Here is a 25089-nt window from a genome sequence, read left to right as displayed (position 1 = left end):
GTCCCCCGGCAGCGTTATATGCGGCTGCTCCAGCCCAGAAGTGACTGCAGCAGGGCCCAGCTCCCAAGTGCAGGGCAGGGAACATTGTGCATGTGGGGGGATGAAAGGTGTGGGACCGGTTCTTCGGCTTTGAAGAAGATAGACTCCCAGACACCCCCCATCCCCAGCAGGGGGCCCGGCTCAAGGGGCGAGGACAGCCGTACACACCCAAAACCTCCTCCCCCCTCCAAGGGGCCCCCCATGCCAGCCCCTGCTGCCAGGACGCTCTGAACCCCCCTTCTCAAGCTGGAAGGGGGGGCTCCTCCCCCCTCCTGGGCACTGAACTGATGGACCCATTGTGAAAGTTCCCCCCCCGGGCTGGGCTGCAGCAGGGCGGGGACCGGAGCCGGGATGGGGTGCGGCCGGATGAGCCCAGGCCCGTCTCCTCCAGGATGGGCCCTGACCGGGGCCAGCTGCGGCAGAGGAAGATGTGGGAGCCGGGCTGTAGCCGCCAGGGGGCTCCTCTCCCCCTCCCCCCCACAGGGGCTCTGCTACACCAGCAGGGGGAGCAGCATGGGAGGATGAACATTCGCAGCCTGGTCAGGCCTAGGGGCATCCAGCGGCAGGGAGTTCCAAAGGGGAACAGCAGGATCCCCCCTCTTTGCTTTCCCTCCACTGGGCCCCACATCCTGAGTTGGGAGTGAGGGGAAGAGCCGCCCGCCCGAGCCCAGCCGGGATCGATCCCGGCTCTCGTGAGGGGCCCCCGTCCGTCCGCGTCTCCCTGGGGGGCCCTACAGCAGCTCCTGGGTATCATTCCTCCAATAACGCCCCCACATCCTCCCAAGTCCCACCCCCAGACCTCTATCCACCCAACCCCACCCCTACCACTCCCCCCCCATAATCTGCACCCCCTCCTCTTCCCCACTAAGCCCCACCTTGTCTTCCCAAGCCATGCCCATCCTACAATAATCCCCCCCCCAAGTCCCCGTACGCCCCACCCTTATTCCACAACGCCCCCCCCCAAACTCCGCCTCTGGGCCTGGGCGGCCCCCCAAAGCCAGGGCCCCTCCCTGGGCGCGGCTGGGCCGGCCGAAGGACAGACGGACAGCGACTCTCCAAAGACCCAGCGGGGTTTATGGTTCCTGAGCACCGGGGGCTGACGGAGCAGCGGCTCAGGGGCAGCCGGCGGGGCCGGAAGGCAGCACGGTTACAATCATGGGGGGCAGTGCCAGGTCCCGGGGATGGGGACCCCCAGGGCACCGCCCGTCACAGCAGCAGGAGAGCTGGGCGCAGCGGCTCCAGGAGGGGCTGGAAGAGAAACAAGCCACAGAGAGATCAGTGTGGGGTGACTCCAGGGGTTATGGGGGGGGGGGAGCCAGGATTCCTGGTTCCCTCCCCAGCTCTGGGAGGGGAGTGGTCTCTAGTGGTTAGAGGAGGGCTGGGGGGGAGGGGCTGGGCATCAGGATTCCTGGGTTCGCTCCCCAGCTTCGGGAGGGGGGTTAGTGATTAGAGCGGGGGGGGGGGGGGGAGCTGAGAGCCCAGACTCCTGGGTTCTCTCCCCAGTACTGTCAGTGTCTGCAAGGGGAGAGCCGGGGCTAGGGGCCGCACTCACCGGCTGGGGGCTCAGATCAGGCCCCCCTCCTTCAGCTTGCCCACGAGGTCGTCCACTGTCTCCACCTTGACGCCGGCCTGGCGCTGGGGCGGCTCTTCCACGCACTGCACGGCCAGCCGGGAGGAGAGATCGACCCCCAGGTCCGACGCCTTCAGCACCTCGATCTTCTTCTTCTTGGCTTTCTGGGGAGAGAGCCAGGCGTGGAACCCAGGAGTCCGGGCTCCCAGCCCCCGGTGCTCTAACCACTAGACCCCACTCCCCTCCCAGAGCTGGGACAGAACCCAGGAGTCCCATCAGGCTCCAGTTCCTGACATTTCCCGCACAGGTAACTCCGATATTGTGATCTGGTGTCGTGTGGCTGTTACGGTGACACACTGCACCTCCAAACCGCCCCTGGTGACCCCCGTATTCACTCCAGCGTGGCTGGGATGTTCCATAGGGAGCAGGCCAGGTAAGGCATCTACGATCTGCTGAAACCCGCTGTTCTGTCCAAACACACACACCCTCCCGGGGCGCAAGAGGGGATGAGATTTTGCTGCGTGAAATACGCTAGTGACACACACAGGACCCCCACCCAGAGCGCTGGGGAAGAGAAAACTTCAACCGAGGAGCCTGGTCCTGGTATCGGAGGGAAACCGGCAACGTGCAGCGGGGTGAGAAAGTGGCAGATCTCAACCCTGCCCAGTGTGAGACGGTGTCAGATTGACATTGGGCCTTTAGCTTCTCTTTTCTTTGCTCTCTGCCCTTTGACGGCGACCAATCACGTACCATCCAGCTCTCGGGGGTTAATCGGCTCTGAGCTTTCCCTAAAACGGGGCGCTCGGGAAATCTCCGCTCGATTTACAAAGGCTGGTGCGTGTCCTGTCCGCATCGAGGGGGGGCTGGCCTAAGTAATGAACTTACACTGGTCAGGCAGCCGCCCAGGGCCGGAGAGTACAGACGTGGGGTGCCAGGCCTGGGCCTTTTCCTGGGTGAGCGGCTCTGGGAGCATTCCCGCGGCCTGACTGGGGGTGGGGTGACACCTGCTGGCGGCTGTGCGATGCCAGCGCCCGGAGGGTTTTGCGGCTTGGCACTAGCGAAGAGTTGTGCGAGACCCCCCAGGGGAAGGGTCCCCATATAACCAGCCCCTGCCCCGCCCCAGAGGTGGCTGCATCTCTGAGCCGGGGGAGGGGTCCCGGTATAAGCAGCGCCCCCGCCCCGCCCCAGAAGCGGCCTCCCCTCACCATGATGTTGGGCAGGGTGGCGTAACGGGGCTCGTTGAGCCGCAGGTCGGCCGTCACCACGGCCGGCAGCCTGAGCCGGATGCTCTCCAGCCCCCCGTCGACCTCCCGCTCCACCGTTAGCTGCTCCCCCTCCAGCGTCAGCGCCGAGGCGAAGGTCCCCTGCAGGGGCACGGGGGGGGGAGGGGGGTGTTATCGCCCATCACCCAGGATCCCCCCCCCCAGGCCCAGAATCCTTCGCCCCCAGCCCCTAGAATCCTACACTGCTGGGATCCCCCCCACCGCAGCTCCCAGAGCCCCCCGCTGCCAGGATCCAAACACGCCCCCCGCCGTAGGTCTCAGAGCCCCACGCTGCTGTGATCCCCGCCCCCCCCAGCTCCAAGAACCCCCCACTGCCGGGATCCTCCCCCCCTCCCCCCAGCTCCCAGAGCCTCCCCCGCAGCTCCCAGAGCCCCCCGCTGCCGGGATCCACCCCCCAGCTCCCAGAGTCCCCCGCTGCCAGGATCTGACACCACCACCCCCCAGCAGCTCCCAGAACGCCCCACTGCCAGGATCCTCCCCCTCCTTCCACCCCCCACCCCCCGCTGCTGGGATCCTCCCACCCGCAGCTTCCAGAACCCCCTGCTGCCAGGACCCCCCACCAGGGGGGCAACCACCTGGGGCCAGTCCAGCAGCGCCGCCGTCATCTGCCCCGTCTGGTTGCAGTCGTCGTCGATGGCCTGGGAAGGAGAAAACGAGTCACACCCTGGACGGGCCCCTTGGGCCCCTTCCCATCACTTGCCGCAGGGAGCAGTGTCACGAGCTGGGCCCGAGATGGGCTGAGTGGGGAGGAGGCGGGATAGCGGGGTAGATGAGCCCGAGGGGCTGAGCGGGGAGGAGGCGGGATACCGGGGTAGATGGGCCTGTGGGGGTGAGCGGGGAGGGGTGGGGGGCAGGGAGGAGGCAGAATACCAGGGTAGATGGGCCCATGGGGGTGAGCGGGGAGGAGTGGGGGGCAGGGAGGAGGTGGGATAGCGGGGTAGTTGGGCCTGTGGGGCTGAGCAGGGAGGAGGCAGCATACTGGGGTAGATGAGCCCGTGGGGCAGAGCGGGGGAGGGGAATTCACCTGCTTGCCCAGCAGCACCAGGCTGACCCCCTCCTTCTTAGCCAGCGCCGCCAAGATCTTGGCCACCTGGTAGGGGCCGAGGCTCTCGTACTGGGGGGCTGGGATCTCCACGTGGAGCCCCCGGTCAGCCCCCATGGCCAGCGCGGTCCGGATGGTCTCCTGCAGGGGGCAGAGTTTGAATTCAGGGACAGGCGGGGCAGCCCCTGGATCCCAACCCACCCAACACACGGTCCCCCAAATGTGGCCCCGACTCCAGGGGGGGGGCTGGCTCCCCGGGGTCCACCTAGCCCTTGGCCTCTCAGCTGGAGGGGGCGGGTCAGCAGCTCTCCCTCTGCCAATAGGGCTGAGGCCTGGCACTTGGGGCTGGGGGGAAGCTGGAGAGGGGCAGGGGGACGTCAGGGGGAGCAGGGGGTGGGGACTGGTACCTGGCTTGGGGTGAGGGTCAGGAAACATTGGGGGGGGCGGTACCTGGGGGGGAGAGTCTGTAAGAAGGCAGGGGGGTCTATATGAGTCGGGGGGGTGGTACCTGGCACTGGGAGTTCGGGGGAGGCGATGAGGGCTGTAGGGTGGCAGTGGGGGGGTCAGAGGGAGCTGGGGGGGATGCTGCCAGAGAAGGGGAGGCCAGTACCTGGCACGGGGGATCTATAGGAGCTGGTGGGGGGCCATACCTGGCACTGGGGGGGGGCTGTAGGAGGGGGGCCTATAGGAGCAGGGGGGGCAGTACCTGATGGGGGGGTCTATGGGGGGTGGTACCGGGCGGGGGGGGTCTGTAGGAGGGTGGGGGGGTCATTGGGGAGCAGTACCTGGTGGGGGGGCCGTAGAAGAGCAGGGGGGTTTATGGGGGGGCAGTACCTGGTGGGGGGGCCGTAGAAGAGCAGGGGGTCTATGGGGGGCAGTACCTGGTGGGGGGGCCGTAGAAGAGCAGGGGGGTCTATGGGGGGCAGTACCTGGTGGGGGGGCTGTAGGGGGCGGAGGGATCTATGGGGGGCAGTACCTGACGGGGGAGTCTATGGGGGGCGGGGGTCTATGGGGGGGTACCTGGCACTGCTGCGGCCCGCAGCTGACCACCACGATCTCCTGCAGCAGGCGCCGCTCCCGCAGCCGCACCGCCTCCTCCAGCGCGATCTCGCAGAAGGGGTTCATGGAGTGTTTCACCCCGTCCGTCACCACCCCGCCGCCCGGCCGCACCCGCACCTGGGGGGCAGAGCGTCACCGCGGGACCCAGGCGTCCGAGCGCCCCCCCCACCGCGGGACAGGGACCCAGGCGTCCGAGTGCCCTCCCCCGCCCCGAGGGACAGTGACCCAGGCGTCCGAGCGCTTCCCCCCGCCCCCGAGGGACAGGGACCCAGGCGTCCGAGTGCTCTCCCCCGCCCCGCGGGACAGGGACCCAGGCGTCCGAGCGCCCCACCCTCGGGACAGGGACCCAGGCGTCCGAGCGCCCCCCCCTCGGGACAGGGACCCAGGCGTCCGAGCGCTTCCCCCCGCCCCCGAGGGACAGGGACCCAGGCGTCCGAGCGCCCCCCCCTCGGGACAGGGACCCAGGCGTCCGAGCGCTTCCCCCCGCCCCCGAGGGACAGGGACCCAGGCGTCCGAGCGCCCTCCCCCGCGAGACAGGGACCCAGGCGTCCGGGCGCCCCCGCGGGACAGGGACCCAGGCGTCCGAGCGCTCCCCCCCAAAATCCTCGCGGGACAGGAGCCGTGGAAGGGACCCAGGCGTCCGAGCCCCGCCCACCTTCACGGCATAGTCTATGACCCGCTTCACCCCAACCAGCGCCCGCAACGCCGCCATTGTCCCGCTCCGCGACTGGCCACGCCCCCTTCCGGGATCGGAGCCAATCAGCGCGCTGGGTCGGCGCCAGGGCGGGGCTGGATCCCTGCGGCCAATAGGCTGAGGGGCGGGCCGGAGGCGGAACCAATTGGCGCCGATCGGAGGCGTGACCTCAGGCTCGACCAATGGAGACGCGGCATGTGGGGCGTTCAGCCAATCGTAGCCAGGCCGCGCGATGGTCCAATCAGGAGAGAGCGAATCCAATCAGCGCTATCAGTGGGCAGATGGCGCAAAGCCGACCAATCAGAATGTGCAACGGTTCGTGAAACAGCCAATCATGGCGGCCAGACCGGGCCTTAAACGTCTAGCCAAGCACGAAGGGGGCAGTACCTCTCCCGGAACCAATCACCGCGCCCGGTGGGCGGGACTCAACACGCCGGCCAATCGGCGTGCAGCATGGGCCCCTGCAGCTCCATGGGCACGAGATGAGGCGGGCAGGGCCACGTGACCCAGGCTCCAGCTGCAGGTCACGAGGGGCGGGTCTCTGCCGCCCCCTGGTGAAGATTGACGGGGCTGGACCCGGCCCGGGCCCTAGAGCCCCGCCCCCTCGGGAGGGAACCCAGGCGTCCGGGCTGTTAGTTAAACCCAGCTGTTCCCCCCCCAGAGGCGGGGCCGAGCCCTGGGCAATCGATCCCCGTGCGCTGTTATATGCGGCTGTTCCCCAGCTGCCCCGCCCCAGAGGTGGCTGCATCCCAACCCCAGTCGGTCCAGAGTCCTGCAGGGCATCTCTGGCTTGCAGACAGGGTTTAATAGCTTGGGGGGGGCGAGACTGGGGGACCCAGGCGTCCAAGCGCCCTGGGCGGGCATCACCCTGAGCTGGGCGATCCTCTTGGGGCTCTGTGCAGGTGTCGCTCCCTCCGCCAAGCCTGGCAGTGACAGGTGCCTGGAACAGATCGGGCGGGGGGGTCAGTGTGGCTGTAAGACGCTTCTCCTCCGTGTGTCCCCCCCCCCCGTGCCCTCCGGGTGCTCACCTGCCAACCCGGCCATGGGCACCGCCGCCCAGCCCACCGCCAGCGACCAGGCCCAGCTGCCGCCGGCTTCCCCGGCCGATCCGCCCATGAAACAGCCTAGAGCCACCATGGCCAAGGTGCCTGCGAGACACAAGATGTGGGGCTGGGGAGAACCGGGGGGTGGGAAGTCAAGGTGGGGGGTACTGGAGGAATTTGGGGGGCAGACGGAGGGAGGGTGGGGATCAGGAGTGTGGAAGGAGTTGCGGGTCAGATGTTGGGTTGGGGGTCAGGAGGGCTGGGAAGGGGGGGAGGCATTATGGAGGTCAAAGGGTAGGAGAGGGGTTTGGGGGGTTCCCCTTACCTGTGAGGAAGCAGAGGGCAGCAGCCCCCCGGGCCCAGTCAAGCCCCCTGGGGGCCGGGCGGGGGGCGAGTGCCAGGGCCCCACACAGCACGGAGAGGTACCCGGCCAGGAGGGCCAGAACCAGGCAGCCCTTCGATCCTCCCACATACGCTGGGGGGGAGGAGCAGAAATGGGGGTGTCAGTGAGAGCTCGCCCTGCCACCCCCACCCCTCTGCACACCCTGGCGCCCCCCCCCCCAACTCCTGCCCTGAGATCCCCAGTACCTGGTCTGGGTTCACCCCAGCCCCCAGGACGTCTCCATGACCTGCCGTGTCCCCATGTGGCCGGTGGATGGCGCCAATGCTCCATGCGCGGTGCATTGACAGCAGCGAAGTGGGGAGGAAAAGGGGGAGCTGCACACCCCCCCGAAACCAGGCCTTCCTCCTGGGTGGGTAGAGCTGAGCCCCCCCACGCTTTCTTTCAGTCAGTTTCCCTATCCAGCTACTCCCTGATGATGGAGCATGAGGGACTCCCCACCACTGGGCCTTAAATTGGCAGGGTTAAGCCGGGTCACTGCCTGCCACTACATAGGAGCTGGGTTAACCTGTGGGACTCCCCGGCACTGGATAAGAGCTGGGTTAACCAGTGGGACCCCCTGCCACTAGATCAGAGCAGGTTTAACCAGTGGGACTCCCCGCCACTAGATCAGAGCAGGGTTAACCCGATGTCCCTACCTGGCTGGCCCTGGAGGGGGGCGCAGGCCCCCAGCTGACACTCCCTCCACAGCCCCCGGTGAAAGACGATGCCCAGGACCCAGAGCTGGAGCCAGGACTCAGTGGCAGCAGATACCGTCAGCAGCACGGTCGACACGCAGGAGAGACAGAGCCCGGCCGCCCCCAGCTTGGAGCCCATCATAGACAGGGGAAACCAGGCACAGCAACGCTGAAAAAACTGTGGGGTTAACCCCTGGGACTCCCTGCCGCTGGGCATTGGCGGGATTAACCCCTGGGACTCCCTGCCGCTGGGCATTGGCGGGGTTAACCCCCGGGACTCCCTGCCGCTGGGCATTGGTGGGGTTAACCCCCAGTACTGCCCACCACTGGGCATTGGTGGGGTTAAACCCCGGGACTCCCTACCGCTGGGCATTGGTGGGGTTAACCCCCAGTACTGCCCACCACTGGGCATTGGTGGGGTTAAACCCCGGGACTCCCTGCCGCTGAGCATTGGTGGGGTTAACCCCCAGTACTGCCCACCACTGGGCATTGGCGGGGTAACCCCCTGGGACTCCCTGCCGCTGGGCATTGGCGGGGTTAACCCCCAGTACTGCCCACCACTGGGCATTGGCGGGGTTAACCCCCGGGACTCCCTGCCGCTGGACAATGGTGGGGTTAACCCCCAGTACTGCCCACCACTGGGCATTGGTGGGGTTACCCCCCGGGACTCCCTGCCACTGGGCATTGGCCAGGTATCCCTCGGGGTCAGGCCTAGTGGTTAGAGCCAAAGAGCCAGGCCCCCCTCCCCCGGCTCTAATCACATCTTGACTCCCATGGTAACCCCAAGATTCTGGAACCCCCATGGTCCAGGCGGCCCCCCCGATCGGTCCCGGGCCCACCCAGCCCAGTCCCCGCTGTGGGTCCAGTAACTGGGGGGAGACGGGGTTCGGATGCAAAGGGACAATTTATTTCAAAGCAAGAAAAGGCCCAAAGATGAACAGACCCTAAAACCACCGACTAGAGCATCTGGGGGCGCTGGCTGCCCTCCAGCCCCACGGCAGAGGGCGGGGATCGGCTGTGGCAGGGAATGGGGCATGAGGCCTTTCCCCTCTAGGGGGCGCCGGCTCCGCTCCAGCAGGGGGGTCCATCCAGTCCCCCATCTCTCCGGGGCTCCGGTCACTGCCTCTCGTATCCCGCATGGCGCTGGTGGGCCACAAGGGCGAAGGTACCTGGGGGGAGATGGGAGAGATTGGAGACAGCCCCACAGCCCCCTCCAGCACCCCCTGCCCCACAGCGCCCTGCCCCCCACAGTGCCCCCATCTCCCCACAGCCCCCTCGCCCTGCGCAGCATCCCCTCCCTGCAGCCCCCCAGCCTCCTCCCCCCAACACGGCACCCCCACAACCCCAGCCGCCCCCTGCCGCCTGCTGCCCCATGGCTCCCTACCCCATTCCCCCCAGCACCCTGCCCCCCGTGGCACCCTGACCCAGATTCCCACGGTGCCCCCTCCCACCACGCCCCCTAGCACCCTGCTCCCCACGGCGCCCCCTCCCCTGCCCCCCAGCACCCATCCAGTGGCTCCTGCCCCCCATGGCTCCCACAGCACCCCATCCCCTGGCCTCTCCCCACAGGACCCTGCCCCCCGTGGCTCCCTGCCCCGCTCCCCCCAGCGCCCCCTCCCCTGCCCCCCAGCACCCATCCACTGGCTCCTGCCCACCCCCACCCCCCCCCGGCACCGCGGCCCGGCTCTCACCGCTCAGGGCCAGCAGCGGCAGGGCGGCCCAGCCCAGATAGAAGGACCATTCGAAGGTCAGTTGGATCTGCCCGTCCTGGTTCTTGTGCCACGATTCGCCGGTGTATACGCCCATGGCAATGAGGGTGCAGCTGCCTGTGGAGGGGGGGGGGGAGTTAGAGCCCCTGAGACGGCCGTTCTCCCCCGCCTCCCCGTGGGGCCAGATCGGACCCCCTCGGACAGCCCCCTCCCCCCATGGGGCCAGATCGGACCCCCTCGGCCAGTCAGTCCGCCACCCTGGGGCTGGATGGGAGCCGGCGCCCCCTAGAGGGGACAGGCCCCGTACCCCATTCCCTGCCCCCCCGCCCTGGGGCCGGACCAGCGCCCCCCACCCACTGACGGGACAGGCCCTGAGTCCGGTCCCTACCGGCGGTGAAGGCTGCGATGGAGGCCAGGAGGTCGGTGCTCACAGGGATGCGGATGCAAGACGTCACGGAGAGCAGGAGGGACAGGACGGACGCGGCGGTGGCCAGCGCGGCCAGGATCAGGAAGGCCCGTGTGGCTTGTATATACCCTGTGGGGGGACAGGGACACGAAGGGTTAATGAGGAACCCCCCTGCCCCGCAGTCCCAAGCCCCCGCCTGCACTGGGGAGGCCAGGGCTGGGGGAGCAGGGGGCTGCGGGTCGGGAGTGAGGGGCATCGGCAGAGCTGTCCATGTACACCCCAGGATCGGGCAAGGGGGCCCTGTATAAATACCCCCCATGTCCCACCCCAGAGGTGGCTGCATCTCAGGGCAGGGCAAGGGGCCCCTGTATAGGGGGGGGGGATAGCTCAGTGCTTTGAGCATTGGCCTGCTAAACCCAGGGTTGTGAGTTCAATCCTTGAGGGGGCCACTTGGGGATCTGGGGCAAAATCAGTACTTGGTCCTGCTAGTGAAGGCAGGGGGCTGGACTCGATGACCTTTCAAGGTCCCTTCCAGTTCTAGGAGATGGGATATCTCCATTATTAATTATTATTATAACCAGCCCCCCCGTCCCACCCCAGAGGTGGCTGCATCCCAGCACCAGGCGAGGGGTCCCTGTATAACCAGCCCCCCTCCCGACCCCCAGTGATGGCCATGTCTCAGCGCCGGGCGTGGGATCCCCATATAAACACCCTCTGTGCCGCACCCCAGAGGTGGCCGCATCCCAGCACCAGGCGAGGGGTCCCTGTATAACCAGCCCCCCTCCTGACCCCAGTGATGGCCATGTCTCAGCGCCGGGCGTGGGATCCCCGTATAAACACCCCCCACGCCGCACCCCAGAGGTGGCCGCATCCCAGCGCTGGGTGAGAGGCCCCTGGATAAGTACCAGCCCCCGCCCCACCCCAGAGGGGCCACATCCGAGCCGTCTGCTCACCGGTGACGTGGGCTGGGCTCTGGCACCCAACGGGCAGGCACTCCTGCCACAGCCCGCTGTGGGCCGTGTCCTTGGCGCCAATGGCCAAGAGCCAGTAGTCGGTGACGAGAGCCATGGAGAGCAGCACCAGGCTGAGCACGGCCAGCAGGCAGCTCCCCACGCTACAGGCCCACATCTCCCGCCGAGCCGGGCCGCCGGGCAGAGTCTTGGCTACCGGACCTGCAAGAGAAACCCGAGCTGGGCCCAGGAGCCCTGGAATCGGGGGACACCCCCCCCTCATTGCTGGTATCGCCCCTCCCCCGCCCACCCAGCGTCCCAGTCGCCCCAGCTGGGCCCCGCTGAGTCAAACTGCTGCAGTGACTCATGTTCTCCCCCTGCCCCGGGAAAGGGGAGTGGGGGCTAGTGGTTAGAGCAGGAGGGCGGGGCTGGGAGCCAGGACGCCTGGGTTTTCTCCCTGGCTCTGGGAGGGGAGTGAGGCCTAGTAGCTAGAGGGTGGGGGTGGGGGTGGGGGCTGGGAGCCAGGACGCCTGGGTCTCGCTCTAGCCCCGGTGGGGGCGGGGAGGAGCGTTCTCCAGTGGTTAGCGGAGCTGCTGTTCTCTGCGTCTGCTTTTCACACCCCAGCCACTTCCCTGAGCTGTTCTTACACCTTCCCGTCAGCCTGGGACCTGCGCAAACCCAGCCCCCCTCAGCCAGCTCGCGGCCCCCGCCCTGGGGATCAGCCCCATGGACCCCCCTAGCCCGGTATCCTGCCCCCTCCCTGCCGCCCTGGCTCAGCCCCATGGACCCCCCCAGCCCGGTATCCTGCCCCCTCCCTGCCGCCCCAGCTCAGCCCCATGGACCCCCCTAGCCCGGTATCCTGCCCCCTCCCTGCCGCCCTGGCTCAGCCCCATGGACCCCCCTAGCCCGGTATCCTGCCCCCTCCCTGCCACCCCGGCTCAACCCCATGGACCCCCCCTGCCCAGTATCTGGCCCCTCATCCCCCTTCCTCACTTTGGTTTCATTTCTTTCCATTGCCCCTGGACGGTCACCCCATGGACTCTCCTCCCAGCCCCTCTCCGCTACTGGGGACCCACGACACCACCCACAGGGCTCAGGACCCCTGGGTTGTCCCCCCAGCTCTGGGAGGGGAGTTGGGTCTAGTGGTTAGAGGAGGGGACGCTGGGAGCCAGGACTCCTGGGTTCTCTCCCTGGCTCGGGAAGAGGAGTGGGGTCTAATGGTGGTGGGGGGCTGTAGGGTAGAGGGGCCCAGAGCGGGGCGCATGGCGGGGTTGGGGAGCAGAGCACAGCGTGTCCTTACCTTCCTGGGTGCCCCCTGCACAGTCTGTCCGGCTGCACCCAGCCCGGGCTGTCCCTCCCCAGCGGGTGGGGTCACGGGGGGCGGGGCTGATATTTAGCAGGAAGGAGCTTGTGGGGCTGGGTGGGGAGAGTGAGCGTCCGAGGAGACAGTATGTGTCCAGCCCTGTGTACCCCGATCCCTGTGTACCCCCATCCCTCCAGCCCTGTGTACCCCGATCCCTCTGTACCCCCATCCATCCCTCCAACCATCCCTGTGTACCCCGATCTCGGTGTACCCCCAACCATCCCTGTGTACCCCGATCCCTCTGTACCCCCATCCATCCCTCCAACCATCCCTGTGTACCCCAATCCATCCCTCCATCCATCCCTCCATCTCTGTGTACCCCGATCCCTCTGTACCCCATCCATCCCTCCAACCATCCCTGTGTACCCCTATCCATCCATCCCTGTGTACCCCGATCCCTCTATACCCCATCCATCCCTCCAACCATCCCTGTGTACCCCGATCTCTGTGTACCCCCAACCATCCCTGTGTACCCCAATCCCTGTGTACCCCCATCCATCCCTCCAACCATCCCTGTGTACCCCAATCCCTGTGCACCCATCTAACCCTCCAACCATCCCTGTGTACCCCAATCCCTGTGTACCCCCATCCATCCCCCCATCCCTGTGTACCCCGATCCCTGTGTATCCCATCCATCCCTCCATCCCTGTGTACCCCATATCTATCCTTCCCCAGACACGCCGTTTATCTCCCCATCCCCACACCCAGCCCTTTCTCTCTCTCGCTGGCTCTGAGCTGTCTCTCTCTCTGCACCCGGCCACCTCCCCCCTTCCCCCCCCCCCCCTCCCCGGCTTCCTGTCTCTGTGGTTCTTGAGGGGGCATCGCAGACACAGCTCAGCAACTCGCCAGCGACAAGGGGACAAGAAATCCCCACCCCCACTTGCCCCACTTTGACTTCAATGGGATGCTGCTGCTTCAGGACTGGGAGCCAGGACTCCTGGGTTCTCTCCTGGCTCTGGGAGGGGAGTGGGGTCCAGTGGTTAGAGCAGAGGGGGTGGGAGCAAGGACTCCTGGGTTCTCTCCTGGCTCTGGGAGGGGAGTGGGGTCCAGTGGTTAGAGCAGGGGGGTGGGAGCCAGGACTCCTGGGTTCTCTCTGTGGGCAGGGAGTGGGGTCTCTTTGGGCTGTGTTTGGGTGGCACCAGGGGGCCGTACCCCCCTCCCGGCCGGAGCCAGGACGCTGCTGTTCTGCAGCTAATACACGTTTCCAAGGTGGCGATGGCGAGAAAATCGCCTAAGCGAAGTAGACGAGTCACCGCCGGGAAGTGGAGCCAAAACCTCCCTCCCCAGGGCCGAGAGGCCGGGCTGGGCCCAGCGCGGAGCCTTGGGTGGTCGCTGGGTCCGGTCGCTGGCTTGGCCTGGCGGGATGGGCAGGGTCCGATTAACTGTCCCGTGGGCCCGGGGCTATGAGATTTTGTGGGGCCCCTGCATACAAGTCTTTCCTGGGAGGGAGTTTGGGTGTAGGAGGGGGATTCTGACCTGGGGCAGGGATCGGGGTACAGGATGGGGTGCGGGGTGCAGGCTCTGGGAGGGAGTTTGGGTGCAGGAGGGGGCTCCAGGCTGGTGCAGGGGATTGGGGTGCAGGCTCTGGGAGGGGGTTTGCTGCAGGAGGGGGCTCTGGGCTGAGGCAGGGGGTTGGGGTGCAGGTGAGGGGGTGCAGGTCTGGGAGGGAGTTTGGGTGCAGGAGGGGGCTCCAGGCTGGCGCAGGGGATTGGGGTGCAGGTGAGGGCTGAGGGGTGCAGGCTCTGGGAGGGGCTTTGGTGCAGGAGGGGAATTCTGACGCAGGGCAGGGGTCGGGGTGCGGGAGGGGGTGCGGGGTTCAGGCTCCGGCCGGTGGCGCTTATCACAGGCGGCTCCTGGCCGGTGGCGCGGCAAGGTTCAGCCCGGCTCCCTGCCTGCCCGGGCCCCACGCCGCTCCCGGAAGCGGCCGGCGGCTGGCACGTCTCTGCGGGAGGGGGACAGCGAGTCTCCGTGCGCTGCCCGTGCCTGGTGCCAGGGGTGGGGGCAGCGCGCGGAACCGTCTCCCCCACCATCCGCCAGGAGAGACGTGCCAGCAGCCGGCTGCTTCCGGGAGCGGCGTGGGGCCCGGCCAGGCAGAGAGATGGCCCGGGGTTGCAGATCGCTGCTGGTGATTGATTTTTGCGGGGTCCCCCTTGAGCCGGGGCCCTGGGCTGCAGCCCCTAAAGCCCCTGCCTTAATCCGGCCCTGGGGGTGGGGTGGAGGGGACACACACACACACACACACACACACACACACACACGCTCCCCTGCCCAGGGTCCATCTCCAGCCCTGTCACTCCCCAGCCAGCTGCTCCTGCTTCCTGGTATGCAGGTGCGCGTCGGGCCTCAGGCATGGCCAGCGCTGGGGCCCCGGCTCAGGGTACAGGACATGCGTGAGCAAGCTGAAAACACCTGAAGAGAGGAGAGAAGAGAACCCAGCTCAGCGCCGGGCGAGGGGTCCCTGGATAGCCAGCCCCTGCGCCCCACCCCAGAGGTGGCTGCATCTCAGCGCCGGATAACCAGCTCACAAGGTGCTTTGGGATCCGCCAGCCCGGAGGCTGCTGGGGGAGATACCCCAGCACTAGGAAGCTGCTGAGCCCGAGAGATGATAGATAAGGGAGCCCTGCCCCCATGGCCTTGCCTTCCCCCCCCCCCCCCGCACGCGCCCCCCAGGCTCACTCACCGTTCACTATGGACAGTGTGAACGCCAGCCAGGCCAGGCAGAAGGGCCAGGTGATATTCAGCGTGGCCGCATGGCGGGCCTCAGCCAGCGTATACAGCACCATGGCAGTTAAACCGGACAGCCCTAGAGGCAAGTGGGGCAGAATTACCACTTCCTATGGCCGCCCCAGGGACCTGCTCTTCCGCCAGCCCCATGCCCCACCCCAGAGACAGCCGCATCTCAGCACCGGTGAGGGGTCCCTGTATAACCAGCCCCGTGTCCCTCCCCAGAGGTGGCCGCATCTCAGCGCCGGGCGAGGGGTCCCTGTATAACCAGCCCCCGCACTCCACCCCAGAGGCGGTTGCATCTCAGCACCGGACGAGGGGTCCCTGTATAACCAGGCCCCGCGCCCCACCCCAGAGGCAGCCGCATCTCAGCGCCGGGTGAGGGGTCCCTGTATAAACAGCCCCGTCCCACCCCAGATCCGTCCGTGTGCCAGCGCCGGGCGGGGAGGAACGCAGCGCTACCTGCGGTGAAGCTGGCTGCTGCGGAGATCAGCAGGCTGGGCACCTTCCCGACGCGGGCGAGCCGGGAGCAGCGGCTGAGCACGGCCACGGCGGCCACGAAGCCAGTGAGAGTGGCGAGGGTCAGGCAGATGCGAGCGGCCCTCAGGAGATCTACGGGGACACCAAGGGCAACGTGGGGTTAAAGACCCACCACCCTGCCCAGTCCTTTTGCGTGAGAGGGGGGCAGGGCTGGGCCAGCAGGGGGCTGCAGGTCGGGAGTGAGGGGCACCGGCAGAGCTGGGGGAGGGGGGAGCCCAGGGCTGGGCTAGCAGGGGGCTGCGGGTTGGGAGTGGGGCGCACCGTCCCCCCTTACCGCTGGCCTGTCTGGTGCTCCCACAGGCTAGCTTGGTGCACAGCCCGGCGAGGACCCCGGCGTCCTGGGGGTGGCCCCCGTCCCGCCAGCCGGGGCCCAGCAGGGCGGCCGAGAGCAGCAGGAAGCTGAGGCAGGCGGAGCAGCTGCTGACTGCTCTGTAGGGCGACGTCCCGTTCAGCCACCGGGGGGCGCCACGGGGGAGCCTGGGCATCGCCCCCACCCCACACGCTGCGGGGACCCCGGGGCCTCCTGGGGCGGCAGCAGAACCTGGGGGCTTCACCCCGATCTCCCCAAAGTCCCTTCGCAGGAGTCCCCGGTGCGCAAAGCCCCTCCCTCCCCCCCGCAGCTCCCTCCAACTGCCATGGAACCTTCCCCCCTCCAGGGGGCACCGCACGGCAGGGCACGGGCGGCATCACTGGGGGCAGGTCCCAGCTGCCCCGCCCCAGAGGTGGGTGCATCTCAGCCCCTGGTGAGCTGTCCCCGTGCGGTGTTATGTGCAGCTGTTTCCCAGTTGCCCCGCCCCAGACATAGCTGCATCTCAGCACCGGGTGAGCCATTCCCATACAGCGTTATGTGTGGCTGTTTTCCAGCTGCCCTGCCAAGAGGTGGCTGCATCTCAGTGCCGGGCGAGCCTTCCCTGTGAGTTATGTGCAGCTGTTCCCCAGCTGCCCCACCCCAGAGGTGGCTGCATCTCAGCATTTTCTTCCTCTGAGGCACACTGCTCTGCGTGGCAGGCGGACGATCGCTCCGAAGGGGTGAGTGGATCTGAGTCCAGCCGTCCCCCAGGAGCTCAGAAACTGTCACCCACTGTCCCCCGAATTCCCTACTTTGGGAATAAAGAGCCCGGCTTCAGGACAAGATCCTTCCCCAGACGGGGTCAAGCGGAGTCACACCGGAGTGTGCCAGGGGGCCCGTCCTGGTCACGCCCCCTAGTGGCTGGGCGGGGGTTCTGCTGGGACCAGGTCCCCGGTCACGCCCCCTAGTGGCCAAGCAGCGGATCAGCTGGTCCTGTTCACCGGTCAGGCCCCCTAGTGGCCGGGCGGGGGTTCTGCTGGGACCCATCCGCGGTCACGCCCCCTAGTGGCCGGGCGGGGGTTCTGCCAGCACCCCACCCTCGGCGTCCTCAATCTCCTCCAGCCCCTGGCGGCGGGTTCCCAACCCCTTTAGGTCTTTTCCTTCCATGGACTCATGGGTGCTGGCCTGACACCAGCCCGAGGCACTTTGCTGGCCCCCTGGCAGCCGGGCGTCGGGGATCATCTCTTTGGGGACGGGGCACTATGCGGACGATGGGGGGGGGCTTCGTGCGACCCGCTAGCTCTGGCCCTGCCCCGGGGACCAGCTCCCACACGCTCTGGGCAGGATGTGGGCGAGCAAAGGAGATTGGGGAGCGATCCCTGCGACTTGGGTTTCCTAGGAGGGCCCTGGAGATGGGGAGGGGAAATGACCCAATTCCAGCCCCCCCTTCTGGGGTGGAACACCCCCTTGTCCACTCCTCCCCTGGGAACAGCAGCCCCCCGGGATCTCAACACCGCTCCGGGGGAACACTGTGGTGAGCGTCCGTGGGTCTGTGTCCCCTCCCCGCGGTCAGAGGTTGAGGGGCGCCGGAGCTTGGGGGTGTGTCTCTGCCCGCCCTGGCTAACAGCCATCGATGGGCCGCTCCTCCCTGAACTCATCTCATTTCTTTGGGAACCCCATTGGCCCTCGCGGCGTCCCCCAGCGAGGCGTTCCCCAGGTTAACGGTGCTTCCGTCTCGTTGTACGCCACCGGATGCCCGCTCATGTCATCGGGCGACCGGTGGGGTTTGTCCCGTGGGAGGGGTCAGACGCATTTCTCTGGTCACTCTCCAGCCCCCGCGTGGTCACCTTTCCCCACCGCCGTCTCATTCCTACGCTGACCCGCGCCGGCTTTTCCGGCTCTTCCTGTACGGAAGCTGCCTTGCACCGAGGCTCGGCCTTTGCCCCTTTCTGCCCCTTTTCCATTTCTAAGGTGTCTCTCTGGAGCTGGGCCGGCCCGATCGGCACCGTGTCCCAAGGGCGGCGGACCTTGGCTTTAGAGAGCCGCGCTCGGGCCTTTTCTGCCTCCTTCTCGCTCCCTGGCCTAGCGGCTCCCAATACTCCTGCAGCCCGGTCGGCCGCCACGGCGCATTGGGGTGATGTTTTCAGCAAGGGTGCCCAGGGGAGTTGGGCACCCAAATACCTCTGGGGAGCGGGTCCCGCCCGGGACACCCAATTTGGTGTCAGTCCCCCCGCGCCCCTCACACACACACACAAAACTCAGGAGCCGACAGACCGGTTGTGTCACAAATGGAGCCTTCATTTGAGTGATTGAGAACTAATTAATCGGAATAATTATGAATAAGGAGAAACAGCTTCTCTGGTCAGACGACGCGGACACGTGTGTCCAGGGAAATGCGGAGGGAGATTCGCCGGCTTTGGGCAACGCCAGGCAGCAAAGCCCAGACACACAGACACAATCACACCCGGCAACACAACTGCACAATCTCTCCCCTCCCCCCCCCAATGCAATCACACAATCGCCCCAGCGCATACCCACAATCGCACCCGGCCCAGTGCCCGCTTCGCACCCTGGGGCTCAATGGCAGCAAAGGGCACCTATGGCAAAACACCCCCTTTGAACTCACCCTCGGGCTCCTGTGCCACCCCCTCCTGCCCGAGCGGGAGGGGCTCTGCCCCCGGCCCCCCCTCCTGCCCCCCCTGGGCTGGCGTCACCTGTCCCAGCGGGAGGGGTTCTGCCTCCGGCCCCCCCTCCAACTCCCCCTCCAACCCCTCCTGGGCCGGCGTCACCTGTCCCAGCGGGAGGGGTTCTGCCCCCGGCCCCCCCTCCAACTCCCCCTCCAGCCCCCCCTGGGCTGGCGTCACCTGTCCCAGCGGGAGGGGTTCTGCCCCCGGCCCCCCCTCCAACTCCCCCTCCAGCCCCCCCTGGGCTGGCGTCACCTGTCCCAGTGGGAGGGGTTCTGCCCCCGGCCCCCCCTTCAGCCCCCCCTGGGCCGGCGTCACCTGTCCCAGCGGGAGGGGTTCTGCCTCCGGCCCCCCCTCCAACCTCCCCTCCAGCCCCCCCTGGGCCGGCGTCACCTGCCCCAGTGGGAGGGGCTCTGCTCCCTGCCCCCCCTCCAGCCCCCCCTGGGCCGGCATCACCTGCCCCAGCGGGAGGGGCTCTGCCCCCTGCCCCCCCTCCAGCCCCCCCTGGGCCGGCGTCACCTGCCCCAGCGGGAGGGGCTCTGCCCCCGGCCCCCCCTCCAATCCCCCCTCCAGCTCCCCCTGGGCCGGCGTTGCCTGTCCCAGCGGGAGGGGCTCTGCCCCCGGCCCCCCCTCAACCCCCCCCTCCAGCTCCCCCTGGGCCGGCGTCACGTGCCCCAGCGAGGCCGGGAAGGGCTCTGCTCCCGGGGCCCCCTCCAGCCCACCCGGGCCCGGCATCTCCTCGAGGTCCTGGCTGGGCAGGTCCCGGGGTCCCACGCGGGAGCTCAGCACCGGGAGACTGCTGTGGACAAACAGAGACAGGATCCCTGGGGGGCAGAGGAGAAAGGGTCAGAGGGCAGAGTCCCCGGCTGGGAGGCAGGGCTCACCCCCTCCGGTCTGTCCCCCGGGGCGCAGGGATGGGGGGGGCAGAGGTGCATAAAGATTTATAAGGGCCCTGGGCACAGAGAACAATTGCCCCCCCACACCTGGGGGCCGGGGAGGCTGGGGGGGCCATGCCCACGCAGAGTGGGCGTTGCCCCCCAAACTGCCGGCCTCAGGCCAGGGGCGGCAGGAGCGGCGCTGCGCGTGGGCCTCGGGCACAAAGGCCAGGCGGCAGTGGGAGCAGGAGGAACCCGGCGGGCGCAGCCCGGCAGCGGAGGGACTCGGGGATCCCCGCAGAGCGCGTCTGCAGGCCCCGGGGACGGGGCAGGAGCCCGGAGTGGAGCCCCCGCGTCTGGGTCCCACGGGCAGCGGTGCACCCTGGGGAGCAGGGACACGGGCTGGGGCAGCTCTTGGGGGTCCGGGGCTCCCTGGGCGGCTCTTACTACAGGCTGGCCTTGCCAGGGGGCAGAGCCCTGGGGGGCAGAGGAGGAGCGGGGGTGGGTCTCACCGCTGAGGACGAAGAGGGGGCAGAGGGTCCAGCCGAGGAAAAAGGCCCATTCGAAGAAGGCCCTGGCCTGCGGGTTGACGGAGTGCAGCATCACATGGGCCGTGAAGATCACGACGCTGATCAGCACCAGCAGCCCTGGGGAGACCAGACACCCCCAGAATGCAGCCAGCCCCCCACCCCCTGCCCCCGGGCACCTGTGATGGGATCTACAGGTAAACTGCTCCCATGGCTGGGGCCACTAGGGGGCGTTTGCATCGTCTCCTTGGTCCACCCGTAACCAGCCACCAAGGGGCAATGCACAGCCTATGCGGCTGTTCCTCGGCTGCCCTGCCCCAGAGGTGGCTGCATCTCAGCACCGGGCGAGCCGTCCCTGTGCACCGTTATGTGCGGCTGTTCCTCGGCTGCCCTGCCCCAGAGGTCGCTGCATCTCAGCACCGGGCGAGCCGTCCCTGTGCACCGTTATGTGCGGCTGTTCCTCGGCTGCCCTGCCCCAGAGGTGGCTGCATCTCAGCACCGGGCGAGCCATCCCTGTGCACCGTTATATGTGGCTGTTCCTCAGCTGCCCCGCCCCAGAGGTGGCTGCATCTTGGTGCCAGGTAGCCGGGGCTGGTGGCTGCCTGGGGTGCGTGTGTCCCCAGGGGGACGGGGGAGGGAAGGGAGGTGATTGTTTTACCTGCAATGAAATTGGCCGTGGCCGAGACCAGGAAGCGAGAGCCCCGCCATCGGGCGAAGGGTCTGATGGAGACGAGTAGAGACGCCACGGCCACGGACGAAGCCAGCAGCGCAAACAGCAGCAGGGCCCGGATCGCCTTAAAGTAGGCTGCGGGGAACCAGGAATCCAACGGGCTCAACGGAACCATCAGCACAGCTGGGTGGGGGGAGCCCAGCGCTGGGATAAGTGCGGGGGGGCTGCAGGTCGGGAGTGAGGGGCACCAGGAGAGCTGGGGGGAGCCCAGGCCCTGGGAGCAGGGGGCTGCGTGTCAGGAGTGAGGGGCACCAGCAGAGCTGGGGGGAGCCCAGGCCCTGGGGGCAGGGGGCTGTGGGTCGGGAGTGAGGGGCACCGGCAGAGCTGGGGGGAGCCCAGGCCCTGGGGGCAGGAGGCTGTGGGTCAGGAGTGAGGGGCACCAGCAGAGCTGGGGGGAGAGGGGGAGCCCAGGCCCTGGGGGCAGGAGGCTGCGGGTTGGGAGTGAGGGGCACCGGCAGAGCTGGGGGGAGCCCAGGCCCTGGGGGCAGGAGGCTGTGGGTCGGGAGTGAGGGGCACCAGCAGAGCTGGGGGGAGAGGGGGAGCCCAGGCCCTGGGGGCAGGAGGCTGCGGGTCGGGAGTGAGGGGCACCGGCAGAGCTGGGGGGAGAGGGGGAGCCCAGGCCCTGGGGGCAGGAGGCTGCGGGTCGGGAGTGAGGGGCACCGGCAGAGCTGGGGGGAGAGGGGGAGCCCAGGCCCTGGGGGCAGGGGGCTGCGGGTCGGGAGTGAGGGGCACCGGCAGGGCTGGGGGGGGAGCCCAGGCCCTGGGGGCAGGGGGCTGTGGGTCGGGAGTGAGGGGCACCGGCAGAGCTGGGGGGAGCCCAGGCCCTGGGGGCAGGGGGCTGTGGGTCGGGAGTGAGGGGCACCGGCAGAGCTGGGGGGAGCCCAGGCCCTGGGGGCAGGGGGCTGTGGGTCGGGAGTGAGGGGCACCGGCAGAGCTGGGGGGAGCCCAGGCCCTGGGGGCAGGGGGCTGTGGGTCGGGAGTGAGGGGCACCGGCAGAGCTGGGGGGAGCCCAGGCCCTGGGGGCAGGAGGCTGTGGGTCGGGAGTGAGGGGGCAGAGGGGGGGGGCAGGCCCGTCCCTTACCCGTCTCGGTGACGATGCCGGCGCACACGGGGCGGGAGCAGAGCCACCAGACCCCGCTGTGGTACCCGTCGTCCTCGGAGTCGATGAGGAGCCAGCGGGGGCTCAGGACGGCGACCAGGAGCATTCCCAGGCAGCAGCAGGTGGTGCCAGCGCCCAGGCAGCGCAGGGTCCACGGGCCGCGGGACGGGGGAGCCCTGCGGGGAGACGAGAGGCTGAGCGGGGGCGGGGAGACACCTTCTGGCACCACCCCAACCCCTCATCCATCCCCACATCTGTCCGTCCCTCCATCCCTGTACAGCCCCTGTCCGTCCATCCCTGTACACCCCCTGTCTTTCTGTCCATCCCCGTAAAGTCCCTGTCCGTCCATCCATCCCCGTACACCCCGTGTCTGCCTGTCCATCCCCGTACACCCTCTGTCTGTCCGTCCATCCCATACACCCCCTGTCCATCTGTCCAGCCCCGTACAGCCTCTGTCTGTCTGTCCATCCCTGTACAGCCCCTCCCTCCCTCTGTCCATCCCCATACACTCCACGTCTGTCTAGCCGTTCCCATACAACTCATGTCTGTCCATCCATCCCCGTATACCCCCTCTATCTATCTATCTATCCCCCCACACACACCCTCCCTCCCTCCCTCTCTCTCTTTCTGGGCCCGGCTGCTCTCAGGGTGTTTTCGGGGCCCAGATCTCTCCCCCCCCCCAGCCTTACTCACTCACTGGCTGTTCCCGGCATCGGGACCCTTGTTTCCATCGGGGCTGCAGGACCAGGTCGGAGAGCCGATTGCAGCCCCATCCCATGGCCCCAGAGACCCCGTCCGCCCCGGCCTGTCTGCAGCCGCCTCCAACTGCCATGGAACCTTCCCCGGCACTAGGGGGCGCTGTGCTGCAGGGGGCGGGGTGGGGGGCTCTCCCCTGGCAGCCAGGGCCGGTCCCGATGCCCCAGGGCGGCGCTAGGGGGCGCTGTGCTGCAGGGGGCGGGGTGGGGGGCTCTCCCCTGGCAGTCAGGGCTGGTCCCGATGCCCCAGGGCGGCGCTAGGGGGCGCTGTGCTGCAGGGGGCGGGGTGGGGGCTCTCCCCTGGCAGCCAGGGCCGGTCCCGATGCCCCAGGGCGGCGCTAGGGGGCGCTGTGCTGCAGGGGGCGGGGTGGGAGCTCTCCTCTGGCAGTCAGGGCCAGTCCCGATGCCCCAGGGCGGCGCTAGGGGGCGCTGTGCTGCAGGGGGCGGGGTGGGGGCTCTCCCCTGGCATTCATGGCCGGTCCCAATGCCCCTGGGCAGCACTAGGGGGCGCTCTGCTGCAGGGGGCGGGGTGGGGGGCTCTCCCCTGGCAGTCAGGGCTGGTCCCGATGCCCCAGGGCGGCGCTAGGGGGTGCTGTGCTGCAGGGGGCGGGGTGGGAGCTCTCCCCTGTCAGCCAGGGCCAGTCCCGTTCCCCCAGGGCTGCGCTAGGGGGCGCTGTGCTGCAGGGGGCGGGGTGGGGGCTCTCCCCTGGCATTCACGGCCGGTCCCAATGCCCCTGGGCAGCACTAGGGGGCGCTCTGCTGCAGGGGGCGGGGTGGATGGCTCAGTAGGGGGCACTGTTGTAACCCAAGTCCCTGCCCCCTCTTAGCATCATTCCAGCCCCTATCGTCCTGGTCTCTAATCCAGGGATGAAGGTACGAGCGTCACCCTGAGACAGTCCGTTTTTCAATGCCTCTCCTGCCCCATCCGCCTCCCAGAACTGGGGAGGGGGGTCCCGGTCTAGGAGAGGAGTCCCAGCCTGTGTATTGAGGATGCGTGATTCAGATCCTGCTCAGTCCGTGCAGCTCCGATGGCGAATTGCCTTTGATTTCTTAGGTAACCAACTGTGAGCTCTACCCTCGCTGCTTCTAATCACTTTAACTCTGTCTGCAGTTAACCAACCTGCTTCGTATTCCCCCTAAACCGGTGTGTTTGGTACGGGGAGATCTCAGCTCAGTTTACAAAGGCTGGGGCGTGTCCTCTCCAATGAGCCCACATTGGCCAGGCTTCTGACCAGGGCAGGACCGTACAGGTCTGGGCTGCAAGGCCGGGGAGCCGGGGGGAACTGGCTGGAGTCTCCCTATTCATGGTGTGTCCCTGCCTGGGGATGGCCGTGAAAGGGCAGGACCTGCCAGAGGTTTGTCGCTTGTCACAGCATCACCGTGCGAGAGGGCTCGGCGGAACTACCATGGCGTGGATACAGAATTGGTTCAAACGCAAACAATGAGTGACGGTTAATGGAATGGCCGATTGATGGCAGATCCCAAGTGGGGTCCCACAGGGATCTGTGCTGGGTCCCGTGTTGTTTAACATTTTTATCGATGACCTGGATGGAGCACTAGGGAGGAGACTGGGTGGGAGGGATAGCTCAGTGGTTTGAGCATTGGCCTCCTAAACCCAGGGTTGTGAGCTCAATCCTTGAGGGGGCCACTTGAGGATCTAGGGCAAAATCAGTACTTGGTCCTGCTAGTGAAGGCAGGGGGCTGGACTTGATGACCTTTCAAGGTCCCTTCCAGTTCTAGGAGATGGGATATCTCCATTAATTATTATTATTACTGGTCGGATCTGCAGAGGACACAAAGCTGGGGTGAGTTGCCAACACTTTGGAAGATGGAGCTAAAATTCAGAGGGATCTTGATAAATTGGAGAACTGGGCTGTAGACGACACACTGAAATTCATCAAGGAGAAATGGAAGGGGCTCCACTTAGGGAAGAAAAACCAAATACAGGATGGGGAAGAACTGGCTTGGCAGGAGCACTGCTCAGGGCCGGCTCTAGGTTTTTTGCTGCCTCAGAGCTGGGGCAGCAGAGGGTGCGGGGCGGGGGGGGGGGGAAAGCCCAGGGCTGGGGCAGCAGGAGGTGCGGGTTGGGGGAGAGCCCAGGGCTGGGTGGGGGCCAGAGCTGGGGCAGCAGGGGGTATGAGTGGGGGAGAGTCCAGGGCTGGGGCAACACAGGGGTGCGGGGGGAGCCCAGGGATGGGGTGGGGGGTGGCAAGAAACCTAGAGCTTGCTCTGTCCCTACCATTCACAGCAAGCTGCAGGTTTCAGTTCCATACTCCTTCCCCCTCCCTTTCCTGTTGCTAGTGGCCGAGGGAATGCTGGGCAATGTAGTTCTTTCCCTGCTCCAGGGCTGGCTCTATAGGCAGGGAGCTAACCAAGGAACTACAGCTCCCAGGGCCCCCTGTTGGTTCTCAGCTCCCATGCTGGATTCTTGCGCCCCTGCAAATGTGCCGCCCCAAGCAACTGCTTGCTTTGCTGGTGCCTAGAGCCGGCCCTGGCACTGCTGAGAAGGAGCTGGGAGTTGTGGTGGTTCACAATCTCGACAGGAGTCAGCAATGCGATGCTGGTGCAAAAAAAAAATGCAATTTCAGGTTGCATGAACAGGGGCAGAACATGCAAGTCAGGAGAGGTGAT

At 67.3% G+C, this 25089-nt stretch overlaps 3 protein-coding genes across 3 annotated transcripts; all 3 read right to left on the bottom strand.

Annotated features, from left to right (window-relative positions):
• Nucleotides 1-1095: 1095 nt before the first annotated feature.
• Nucleotides 1096-5716, bottom strand: ETFB (electron transfer flavoprotein subunit beta). The gene is made up of 7 exons (XM_065420290.1): nucleotides 5649-5716; nucleotides 4955-5110; nucleotides 3917-4075; nucleotides 3468-3530; nucleotides 2815-2973; nucleotides 1592-1773; nucleotides 1096-1287 (listed from the first exon to the last, which is right to left on the bottom strand). The coding sequence occupies exons 1-6, from the start codon at nucleotides 5703-5705 to the stop codon at nucleotides 1603-1605; spliced, it is 765 nt and encodes a 254-aa protein (XP_065276362.1). The 5' UTR covers nucleotides 5706-5716; the 3' UTR covers nucleotides 1096-1287; nucleotides 1592-1602.
• Nucleotides 5717-6550: 834 nt separating this feature from the next.
• On the bottom strand, nucleotides 6551-7946 carry LOC135892228 (lens fiber membrane intrinsic protein-like). The gene is made up of 4 exons (XM_065419933.1): nucleotides 7769-7946; nucleotides 7056-7205; nucleotides 6716-6835; nucleotides 6551-6627 (listed from the first exon to the last, which is right to left on the bottom strand). Exons 1-4 carry the CDS (start codon nucleotides 7944-7946, stop codon nucleotides 6551-6553), a joined length of 525 nt encoding a protein of 174 aa, XP_065276005.1.
• A 977-nt stretch (nucleotides 7947-8923) lies between these two features.
• LOC135892179 (protein NKG7-like) lies at nucleotides 8924-12196 on the bottom strand. The gene is made up of 5 exons (XM_065419891.1): nucleotides 12173-12196; nucleotides 10876-11094; nucleotides 9905-10051; nucleotides 9499-9633; nucleotides 8924-8976 (listed from the first exon to the last, which is right to left on the bottom strand). The coding sequence occupies exons 2-5, from the start codon at nucleotides 11048-11050 to the stop codon at nucleotides 8924-8926; spliced, it is 510 nt and encodes a 169-aa protein (XP_065275963.1). The 5' UTR covers nucleotides 11051-11094; nucleotides 12173-12196.
• Between the last annotated feature and the right edge of the window lie 12893 nt (nucleotides 12197-25089).

The sequence above is a fragment of the Emys orbicularis genome, chromosome 20 (assembly GCF_028017835.1).
Source record: "Emys orbicularis isolate rEmyOrb1 chromosome 20, rEmyOrb1.hap1, whole genome shotgun sequence".
Lineage (NCBI taxonomy): Eukaryota > Metazoa > Chordata > Testudines > Emydidae > Emys > Emys orbicularis.
This window is presented reverse-complemented; position numbering and strand designations above follow the sequence as displayed.

Excerpts from the sequence above, each read along its gene's own strand:
- ETFB (XM_065420290.1), bottom strand. The coding sequence starts at position 5,705 with ATGGCGGCGTTGCGGGCGCTGGTTGGGGTGAAGCGGGTCATAGACTAT. Across the intron at positions 5,111-5,648 it reads TCATAGACTATGCCGTGAAG|GTGCGGGTGCGGCCGGGCGG; the intron begins GTGGGCGGGGCT and ends TCTGCCCCCCAG. Across the intron at positions 4,076-4,954 it reads GCGGGCCGCAGCAGTGCCAG|GAGACCATCCGGACCGCGCT; the intron begins GTACCCCCCCAT and ends TGCCCCCTGCAG.
- LOC135892228 (XM_065419933.1), bottom strand. The coding sequence starts at position 7,946 with ATGGGCTCCAAGCTGGGGGCGGCCGGGCTCTGTCTCTCCTGCGTGTCG. Across the intron at positions 7,206-7,768 it reads CCCCCTCCAGGGCCAGCCAG|CGTATGTGGGAGGATCGAAG; the intron begins GTAGGGACATCG and ends CCTCCCCCCCAG. Across the intron at positions 6,628-6,715 it reads GCCCATGGCCGGGTTGGCAG|GCACCTGTCACTGCCAGGCT; the intron begins GTGAGCACCCGG and ends GATCTGTTCCAG.
- LOC135892179 (XM_065419891.1), bottom strand. The coding sequence starts at position 11,050 with ATGTGGGCCTGTAGCGTGGGGAGCTGCCTGCTGGCCGTGCTCAGCCTG. Across the intron at positions 10,052-10,875 it reads GAGCCCAGCCCACGTCACCG|GGTATATACAAGCCACACGG; the intron begins GTGAGCAGACGG and ends GTCCCCCCACAG. Across the intron at positions 8,977-9,498 it reads GCCGCTGCTGGCCCTGAGCG|GTACCTTCGCCCTTGTGGCC; the intron begins GTGAGAGCCGGG and ends ATCTCCCCCCAG.